General features: G+C 38.7%; 1 protein-coding gene across 1 annotated transcript in view; it reads right to left on the bottom strand.

The window, feature by feature from the left end:
* Positions 1-11,346, bottom strand: part of birc6 (baculoviral IAP repeat containing 6) — a 109,571-nt gene that overhangs the window by 51,180 nt on the left and 47,045 nt on the right. The window contains 7 exon segments of the mRNA XM_016558538.1: positions 1,087-1,387; positions 1,580-1,776; positions 7,154-7,327; positions 7,983-8,144; positions 8,252-8,383; positions 9,453-9,582; positions 10,846-11,030. Coding sequence (XP_016414024.1) covers positions 1,087-1,387; positions 1,580-1,776; positions 7,154-7,327; positions 7,983-8,144; positions 8,252-8,383; positions 9,453-9,582; positions 10,846-11,030 — 1,281 coding nt within the window.

The raw sequence follows: 11,346 nt of genomic DNA, 5'->3' as shown, positions 1-11,346 counted from the left end.
AGCAAATGAGCATACTAGAATGACTTCTGAAGGATCATGTGACACGGAAGAATAGAGAATGGCTGCTGTAAATTCAGCTTCGCCATCACAGGAATAAATTACATTTTAAAATATATTCAAATAGAAAACAGTTATTGTAAATTGCAATAATATTTCAATATATTACTAAATTTTACTGTATTTTTTGATCAAATAAATGCAGCCTTGGTGACTAAAAGGAACTTCTTTTAAAAAACATAAAAAAAAAAAAAACTTTTGAACAAAACTGTAAAGACCCAAGCATACTTTGTTTTTTTTGTTTTTTTTTTACGCATGCGCACATAGTCGTACATGTAGCCTTTCAAAGTATAGTTCATCTGAGGTGTACGCAAATACAGGCAGTCAACACATGCACTCTAGAAAGCTTCATCTTTGTCCAGTGTCTGCGCAAAAGTTATGACTGATAAAAACATCTTCGTAGTCTTTTAATCTCATAACCCTCTCACACAAGCGCTTGTCAATGTGGGCGTCTTTTGTTGTTAGCCTCCGATATTGTTGTTCCATCTCTTTAGTTTCGTGTTCTACTGTGAAACAACAGCCTGAGCCAGTGTTGCCACCTTGTGGAACACCTGATTAGTGCAAAACCAAGTCAATGCGCATGCGCGACCTGTGCATACAAAGTAAAAAAAATCGAATGGCGCACATAATATTCTGGTGAGGAAATATGCGTCATATGCACTCTACACAGACCCTCATGTACGCATAAAAACTGACACTTTGTCCTTTAGTAATAGCCTGTTAAATATGAGAGAGGAGTCTGAAAGGTCTCGGAGACAGTGACTTAAGCGGTTGATGGCGGACACAGATATGCAGGGGTTGCTGATGAATAAAAAAAAAACAGCGTTCCACATCAGTCTGCTCTGTTTCAATCAATAATCTCTCTCTCAAACACACAAACAGGGCTAATGGATACGTGAACAACACACAGTGAATATGAAATAGTCGTATATTGCCAAAAAACCTAGATTCACTTTATATAAACAAAATCGATTGCTAAATTGTAAACAAATTCAAAAGTAATGCTTCTTGTACTTAAGTGGTACTTACTTCCTTCTCCATCATCTGTGACCCCCAGCACCAGTCTGAGCAGACATTGCGCATGTTTCCTCTCCTTTAGCAGAACCTCAGCATATCCCGGCAGCCGCAGAAACAGGCCGAATGCCGCCAGAGAATGGGCAGGGATGGGCGACATGGTCTGAACGGAGGATTTGATGGGCGGAGGCTCAGCCGCGATGGTCTCGGGTGCCTCGTAAACAAGCTCTCCAGACTGCTCGATGGTGACCCATTCAAACTGATCGCTGTCCTTTGGCTTCTCCTGTGTAGTGGATGGCACCACTGGGGCACTGACCTGCACAGAACGATCCGGACAAACGGACTCAGAGGGCACGCAAATGGCCAGAAATGCTGACTAACCCGAGTTCACGGTCACCGGGCGAGCTCGTAAGGGCTTATGAAGCAGAAATGGAGTGAAGCTACAAAAAAATTACCTATGCGGTAGAATTTGATTTTGTAAAGAGAGCAAGCTTGCAGATATACTGACCTGCTGGATAACGTCGGGGTACAGCATGGGAAGTCTCTCTGCAATGAGCGCCAAGCCGCCCATACCTGCGAAAACCTGCAAGGGGGACTGGATAGGGCTGGTCTCTAGGAGGGTGTCATCTACTGCAGCATCCAAACCTTCGTCACCAGGGGTCATTGGTTCATCATCCGGACAGCCGCTTAGCATCTCACAGTGATCTACAGGAAAAGAGCAGAAAGGAAACGCATCATTCAATCTGTCATCAATAAAATCTTAAAACGTCTTGCTGTAAATAAAGTGGTCTCAATTGTTCACATCATAAACCATGATGTCCAACCGAGCAGTACTGCACAAGAGCTCATATCTGTTCTCATAAATCAGATTATTCCTGTAAATCAGGTTTTTTCTTTACTGAGATTGAGGATCGATGCGAGAGAATGAAGAGAAAGTCGCAGGAAATATGGGCTGTTAAATGTTTGTGTACACTCAGAATAGAAATGAATCCGCACTCAAACGCAAACCTGCTTTACAGAGTTTACTGCTGACATAATGTCTCAAGTTAAGACAATTAAATTTATTTACAGAGACCCAAATACAGCTGACAATAAAACAAAAAGTGTTTAATGCTTAAAAGCTCCTGCTACCATTCTTAGTAAACATCAAATACTACATTATCTTTTAAAAGCTTTGAGTTATTTAATTTTATTTTTAAGAAATAAATTATTCTTGAGCACTGAATCAGCATATTAAAATAATTTATGAAGGATCATGTGACACTGAAGACTGGGGTAATGGCTGCAGAAAATTCAACAGGAATATTTTTTTCCCCCAATTTATTAAAATACAAAACAGTTCTCTTAAATAGTAATATTTCACAACATTACTGCTTTACTGTATTTTTGATTAAATAAATACTATTTGAATAAAAGTGCATATTGATATATTGTGATTCTGCTTTCAACAATATTGCATCAATAATTTAGGTCACTGTATCAATATTCCTGTGTATTTATATAATTCTATACAGTTAAATTACTAGTTTAAATAAGCAATAAGACTTTTCCATGACCTTTCCAATTTTTTTAATTGCTTCAATTCAGACAGATTCACTAATAAAACAATGGAATGGTTTAATGGATTTACTAAAAAAGCATTAAATCAAAAGAATAATTCACTTACAAACTAGTCATCACTGACTTTTGAGCAATTTTCACTTTACCGAAGAGCAATTTCTAGCCTATGAACCTAAAAAAAGTACATTCGCTATAGTAAAATGTATTACTTTCTATGACTTTTACAGTCATGGAAAAAAATAATAATTTCAAATGTAATTTTTGTTTTAGCAGAGGTGGTGCTTTCCAGATAATTAATTTAGAGATTCAGCTTCCTAGAGAGGACGTTAGTTTGCTCAGTCCGGTCTCTTTGAAGGCCAACAACAGAACAAGTGTGAGACTGAGAAAGAACATGTATTTACAGACTACTCGTGGATTTAAGCTCTGGGGACAGTACAATCAGTCTTTTTTTCTTTTAAACTCTTGTCATTTCAGTTGGTTGGTTCGGAATCAGAGATCTTGGTCTCTTTGATGTTGAGATCAGTGCAAGGAAAACAGCAGATGAATGTAAAACTCCAAGCCAAAAACTCTTGCTGGAGAGATGAACAAAGCAGCTGTGAAATACTCTAACACCACAATTGCTATAGGGAAGTCAGTAGGGCGTATTTGATCTTAGTTTTGTAACAGACCAGCAAGTCTCAAAAAACCTAATTTGCAAGTCTGGCGTCTGTGTCCAGGCACAGACTCATTGCCAACAGGTCGATGGCACATCACAGTAACAAGCAGCAACGGTTCAGAACACCGCCTGTGGTTGGAGTGTCTTCCATACACTTCCTCCACAGAGAGATGGACAGACTCCAGGCAGAGAGGAGAGAATTATCCCTGGGCCGGTGTGCATCCTTTCAGCTCCTCGACGGAGGGGTGCGAGATGAAAGTGTGTGGAAAGAAGCAGAGTTTGGTACACCAACAGTGATTTGACTCTGCTAAGACGGCCAATTAGCCGGAGGGTGGGGTGAGTCCCCCAGGCACCATCACTAAACTGAAAACTTCTGATGCCAGACTCTATGGATGCCATCAAACGCAGGCTGCTCCATGACTCCTTACTGAGTCAAACAAACAAACGCTGTGTGCTCGGGAAAAGCTAGTGGAGCGAAGTAAACAAATAGTGCCAGATCTTCACCTCCAGATGAAAATTCAACAGTTTGAGAGCTCAGAGTTCAGTCCCGTATAACACCCTGTTGTCTCGACAAGGCACAACATGGCAACTTTGCATTGTTAAATCACTTCCTGTACTCACTGAAAGCAAAATACTGCCACACTGTCTCTACATCAGATATGATTGTTGCAACCAGAAAAAATTATTGAATTATATTTAAATATATATAATTAACAAATTATCACACACACACATTATATATACATATACATTTTATATATATTTTATTAAATATTTTTTGTCCTGCTAATTTAAATCATATTATTTTTAATTGCATGCATATGCAGCTGTAGAAAAAAAATAAAATTTATACATTTTAAAAACAAGAATTTTTAATTGGAACAGCTAATGTAACAATAACAGTGGAAGCTTACTGGGAATTGCAAGCTCAATTGTCAAGCTGTTTTTGTTAAACTATTAAAACTTTTAAATTTTCCTTAAAAATACAAGTAAAGATGGATTTTGGATGAAACTACCAGTGATGTAAAAACCAAGTGACTGACAAATTGTATCGTTGCACATCACTTGTCATTGCTGATTAGGAAAAAGACTCTGATTAACATGAGAAGTTGTCAGATTCATCTCTTGACGTTTTGTCGTGCCTGATTAGGACACTGGCAAGACACTTTCCCGTTACAGGTGACATCCAGAAATCTGTCTGTGTTAGCAGATTCACCTGAGCTGCCATCATCAGCTTTAACAGGAACTCGGTATATATGTGTGTATGAACATTCGCTCATTCCAACAAGGCAGAATCAATCAAGAATATTGGCAATCTGGTGGGGAGGCAGCTGTCATTGTCAGGACGGGGGCGGCTTTTTTTATCCCTCAGAAAGCACGAACACATCATTGACAGAGCAAAGCAAAATCATTTGACATCTGACGGTGCAGGACACTAGGGGGGAAATATGTGTGGGCACACACGCATACGCAAGCACAAACACACAAGGCCAATCAGGATATTTTTCCCTAGGCTGGCAGAAAACGGGATATGTAGGAGAGGGAAGTTAAAACTGCAGAAGAACCTTGGATGGGAACACAGACTGAGTATCACGAAACAATGGCAAGAAATCACTTTCTACTGAGTTTCTAATGAATGACTCTTAAAAGCCTGTTCTTTTTAGTGCATCAAAAACACAGTGTGAGCAAAGTAGTCTGATTCCAAAAAGGATTCCTATGAGCAGGTTCTTTTTAGTGAGTCCAAAACATTGTGTGACTTGTACAATCTTTTTTTTTTTTGAGCAGGTTCTTTTTGCGAGATGAAAGTGTGTGGAAAGAAGCAGAGTTTGGTACACCAACAGTGATTTGACTCTGCTAAGACGGCCAATTAGCCGGAGGGTGGGGTGAGTCCCCCAGGCACCATCACTAAACTGAAAACTTCTGATGCCAGACTCTATGGATGCCATCAAACGCAGGCTGCTCCATGACTCCTTACTGAGTCAAACAAACAAACGCTGTGTGCTCGGGAAAAGCTAGTGGAGCGAAGTAAACAAATAGTGCCAGATCTTCACCTCCAGATGAAAATTCAACAGTTTGAGAGCTCAGAGTTCAGTCCCGTATAACACCCTGTTGTCTCGACAAGGCACAACATGGCAACTTTGCATTGTTAAATCACTTCCTGTACTCACTGAAAGCAAAATACTGCCACACTGTCTCTACATCAGATATGATTGTTGCAACCAGAAAAAATTATTGAATTATATTTAAATATATATAATTAACAAATTATCACACACACACATTATATATACATATACATTTTATATATATTTTATTAAATATTTTTTGTCCTGCTAATTTAAATCATATTATTTTTAATTGCATGCATATGCAGCTGTAGAAAAAAAATAAAATTTATACATTTTAAAAACAAGAATTTTTAATTGGAACAGCTAATGTAACAATAACAGTGGAAGCTTACTGGGAATTGCAAGCTCAATTGTCAAGCTGTTTTTGTTAAACTATTAAAACTTTTAAATTTTCCTTAAAAATACAAGTAAAGATGGATTTTGGATGAAACTACCAGTGATGTAAAAACCAAGTGACTGACAAATTGTATCGTTGCACATCACTTGTCATTGCTGATTAGGAAAAAGACTCTGATTAACATGAGAAGTTGTCAGATTCATCTCTTGACGTTTTGTCGTGCCTGATTAGGACACTGGCAAGACACTTTCCCGTTACAGGTGACATCCAGAAATCTGTCTGTGTTAGCAGATTCACCTGAGCTGCCATCATCAGCTTTAACAGGAACTCGGTATATATGTGTGTATGAACATTCGCTCATTCCAACAAGGCAGAATCAATCAAGAATATTGGCAATCTGGTGGGGAGGCAGCTGTCATTGTCAGGACGGGGGCGGCTTTTTTTATCCCTCAGAAAGCACGAACACATCATTGACAGAGCAAAGCAAAATCATTTGACATCTGACGGTGCAGGACACTAGGGGGGAAATATGTGTGGGCACACACGCATACGCAAGCACAAACACACAAGGCCAATCAGGATATTTTTCCCTAGGCTGGCAGAAAACGGGATATGTAGGAGAGGGAAGTTAAAACTGCAGAAGAACCTTGGATGGGAACACAGACTGAGTATCACGAAACAATGGCAAGAAATCACTTTCTACTGAGTTTCTAATGAATGACTCTTAAAAGCCTGTTCTTTTTAGTGCATCAAAAACACAGTGTGAGCAAAGTAGTCTGATTCCAAAAAGGATTCCTATGAGCAGGTTCTTTTTAGTGAGTCCAAAACATTGTGTGACTTGTACAATCTTTTTTTTTTTTTGAGCAGGTTCTTTTTAGTGAATCAATAATGTACAGTGTGACCAGCGTAGTCCGATTCCCAAATGAATGATTCTTATGAGCAGGTTCTTTAAACTAACAGTTCTTCAGTTACTGGTTGGAATAAGTCAGCCCTGTACAATTTACAGCAATAGCAGAGTGAATTTCTTTCATTGGAAAGAAAAATTGACATTGCATCCGTAACATACCCAAATGAGTCCAAGTCGAATCAAATTAAATTAAAAACAACATCAAATCTAACTGAATTGATTTTATCATTTCGTGACCAGTGTTATTTATATATTATTAATACTCTGAATTAGCTTGTTACATTTTCATCTTTTAATAATTTTGTTCGTCATTTTTCTCAATTTTTTTAGTTTTTGTAATTTTAGTACATCAGTTTACACATTTCAGTTATTTGCCAAGGAAGCATTTCTAATTTTCATTTAAGTTTTATAAACACTAATATTTCTATTTTATTTCAGCTTCATTTACATTCATGAAAACTATGCACGTGTCTATGTTTGAGATGTCTGCATACCTTTCTCGGTACGGAGTCTTTTGAAGGAATCGGTCTTGGACAGGCCGGGGTCTGAGATGACCTTTGACCCCAGTTTGACCGTCAGGTCAATGGAGCGGTATCCCTGAGGAAGTTTACGCTCATACAGCAGTGTCAGCAGCTGAGCTAAGGTCATCTCCGGCGGCAATGGCTGACCTGGGGAGAAAAAGATTTCAACCAGAGTTTATTAAAACATTTTCAACTGATTAATAAGAATCGGTCTTGGACAGGCCGGGGTCTGAGATGGCCTTTGACCCCAGTTTGACCGTCAGGTCAATGGAGCGGTATCCCTGAGGAAGTTTACGCTCATACAGCAGTGTCAGCAGCTGAGCTAAGGTCATCTCCGGCGGCAATGGCTGACCTGGGGAGAAAAAGATCAATTTTCAACTGATTAATAAATCACTTTTTTGAATCAGATGTGTGCCATTTTTTCAACCAAATGGCAGGCAAGTGAGATTCCATTTGGTTGTTCCATTTCCATTTGGTGACACTAGTGAAGCAGGAATCAAACACTTCACTTTTGAAGTACTGAAAGGCTTTTTATATGGGACGGAATGAGACAAAGAGAGATCAGAGGGATAGAATGAAGCTTTGAAACTGACATTCATCAGACTCTCTGCATCTCTGAATAAATGCAGTGAGGTGAAGTGGCAGGCAGACAGGGACAGGCACTGCGGTGACCTCTACTCTCATCCTAATCTGTATGGAAGAGCGAAGGGTGGGAGATGAGGGTAAACGCAAAGAGTACAGAGTGGGCAAGAGGACCGGACAGAATGTGAGCGCGTGACAGAACAAGAGTGTGTGTTTGTACCCGGCAGTAGTTTGTGACAGAGGTGGAAGACAGGCACGCTGATGGTTTTGGCAGACGGATCAACTCCTGAGGAAGCTGCCAGCTTGTCACTGAGGACTCGCCCTCGTCGGGACGGGGGACGGGGAGGAGTGGACAAGGCCCTCTTCGACTGAGACTTCAGACCTGAAACAAAGCATGAAGACGAGACGCAACATGGGTAAACTAAATCAAAGGTCTATGATTAGATTGTTAACTCCGAGGGAATATATAGAAACGGGGTTAAACAGTACCTGAGGCAACAACAACACTGTAGTTGTCTTGAAAACCATTATCGGCCTTCATCTTTTCTTTTTCCTCATGGTTTTTCTTTTCTTTATCCTCTTTCTGTTCATTGATCAGTTTGGCCGTGATGCTGGGCGTGTCTAAAAAAATGCAAGATCTTTAAATGTTATTTCAGTGTGTGTGTATGCATTCTTCAATCAGCCTGTGGCTCTAAAACTACATTTCCCTTTAGAGACATATGCATCGATGTACATGTCAGCTTAACTGATAATCTGAATTATTAATGGTAAAGATGTAATATCCCTGAGAAGACACACCAATTCATAACGATAACAACATGTTATGCTTCCTGTGAGGGTCTTCCATCAGTGGAAGTGATGCGAGCATGAGAACGGCTCAGAGACAGGACATCTTACATATATACTGTGACTCTCGCCGTCTTCTGAGAACACAAAGACTATATCTGCCATGCTCAAGGTCTCTGGAGACAAGCCATTCATCACAAACACATGCTGATGGCCATGCCACACGGCAGATCCAGACCTACGTGCTTTGTGCATCAGAACTTGAATGTCTGAAGATGTGGCAAAAGCAGGATCTAATAATGCAGTGCGCATGTAAAACGAGACTGCTGGACATGCTATTTCTAGTATTTTGGCTAAATTGGTGGCTAGAGGGTGAAGATGCAACTATCCAAAGTGTGAATGAGTCTGATTTTGTAGACAGCTTTGTAGAGTGGCACAAAAACAATACCAGTGAAATTTGCACAATTACTTGTAACAATTTAGCAGATTAAATAGTATTTCATTCACTTAAAAAAAAAAAAGTTTAAAACAATCAAGAGCAATAAGATATTCATATTTTTCTTATGTTTTTCTTGTCAACATACACCATCCAAAAGTTTGTAAGTAAGATTGTTAAATATATTTGATTTATTTGGTTTGCATTTATTTGATTAAAAATACAGTAAAAACAGTATATGGTGCTGATTTAGTGCTCAAGAAACATTTCTTATTATTATCAATGTTGAAAACCTTTTCAGGATTCTTTGATGAACAGCATTATTTGAAACAGGAATCTTTCAAAATAAATGACTTCAATTAACTTAATGCCTCTTCACTGAATAAAAGCCTTAATTTCTTTAAAAGAAAAATCGAATCTTACAAATCCCAAACTCTAGAACGGTAGTGTAATACAATGTCCTCATACCTGAGACGCGGTCCAATACTTCAGACAGTGTGGTTGAGATGGGCAGATGCAGTTTGCGAAACTTGTGCCCTGCTCCGTACATGGGGTGCTGGATCACGTGACTGGTGGCATTAATGCGCCCTTTATACAGCTAAAGCAGAGAAAAACAGAAACCAAAAACAGATGATCTTAAAATGTTAGACCTTCAATTTCTCATGAAAATGCACCTATAGAATAATTTTTGCATTGATTTCTTCATTTAATTTCCAGTTCAAGCTATTAATCAGTCATGTTATCATTTAAAAAAATATCGCAATTTATGTCGCATCTGCATACCAAGCTCTCTATTTCACTTCATTGTGAACAATCTGTATTTTTAAGATATTTAAAATTGCCTTAAATGTCATTTGACTGTTTAGTGATAATGATCATGATGTCAGTTTTCTAACACTACAGCTATAGGGAAAAAACAAACAAGGAATTTGAAAGCAATGGCATTTGGCAAAAAAAAAAACTCAATATGCACCTCTGAAGATTCCACTATCTACATGGGCGATCCAGACAACTTAATTTCCCTTGAAGGTGGACTTAAAGGTACATCGAAAAGGGAAAAATGACATTCCTGGCTCCTGCCTTTGAGAAGACGCCCCGGATCGTACGCCACTCTGGTCTGATCTAATGTGTAAACATTAACTTTTAAGAGCTCCTCTGTCGGGACTCTCTGTGAAAGCCAGATGATTAATCTGACCTGAAACGCACACAGTCCCGCCGTAATTTACTGGAGGAACGACCTGCTGAATGACTCTCCGGCTAAAAAAAGACATCTTACGTTTTTACGATTTGGCTTCGTTCCGGTTTGGCAGTCGGAGGAGAGGCATAACTCCACATGTCATATAAGGGGTGAGCTGGTTATGTCCTCCAACATTTAGATTATATTAAAAGGTGAAATGTGTAATTGCTGCACCACTAGCAACACCGGACAGAATTACAAAATGATTTTCTCAAAAAACTCGTTATTTTCTGCTAAACTAGCCATTTCCCCCAGCTAAACAACTTAGTACAGGTACTCCTAAAATGCACCAGTGTGTGGACTCCTGCATGATTGACAAGGATTTGAGGATAAATCTGCCCCCTAGTGGTGTCCTATCTGCCTTGAAAAGAACTGCAGCTCAGAGGCAGTGGAGGTTTAAATCCCTCTGAGATGATGTAAAGGTCAGGGTAATTTTCCTTGTAAGTGAAGAGGCTTTTCTGAGCTTTACAGCAACAGTAATAAATCATTTAACAGACTAACCAAGCAAAACAACTTCTATATACAATAAGATATCAGTTTAGAACAGCAATGTTTCAGCTTTAGATAGATTTTCAAAGCATATGCTGTAAGATTTTGTGTGTATATGTGTGTGTGATCACCTACCGGACAGGGAGACTGAAGGAAGACAGTAACTTTCTCGTCTTCGAGCATGAGTTGTAGGAAGAGCCGACGTATAAATCCAGAAATGTTCCCTGAGACTGGAACGTTCCCACGCTGAGGAGCTGACTGGAACAGCTCACACAGAACCTTTACAAACAAAGAAAAATACATATCACTTGTATCAATCACTGTTATATTTCACCATATCACCCAGCCCTAAAACTTGCTCTATAGTAATGCACTATGGCATTATAGACATAACAGTATGACTTTCTGGAAATGACACAAAAAGCATTATACAAATAAATTAACCTAACTATACAATTAATAATATAGAAATTATACTATTATTCAATACATATAATGTGAATATATATTTCTTGATGCTAATCTTGGAATCGTCTTTTCTGGTTTTAAAATAAATTAAATTAGCTAATATATATATACAGTAGATATGTATATGTATATATGTGTGTATGTGTGTGTATATATATATATATATAT

This window comes from Sinocyclocheilus rhinocerous, unplaced genomic scaffold (assembly GCF_001515625.1).
Source record: "Sinocyclocheilus rhinocerous isolate Xijiao unplaced genomic scaffold, SAMN03320098_v1.1 scaffold851, whole genome shotgun sequence".
Taxonomy (NCBI): Eukaryota; Metazoa; Chordata; class Actinopteri; order Cypriniformes; family Cyprinidae; genus Sinocyclocheilus; species Sinocyclocheilus rhinocerous.
The sequence above is the reverse complement of the archived record's forward strand: the minus strand, read 5'-3'. Positions and strand labels throughout refer to the sequence as shown.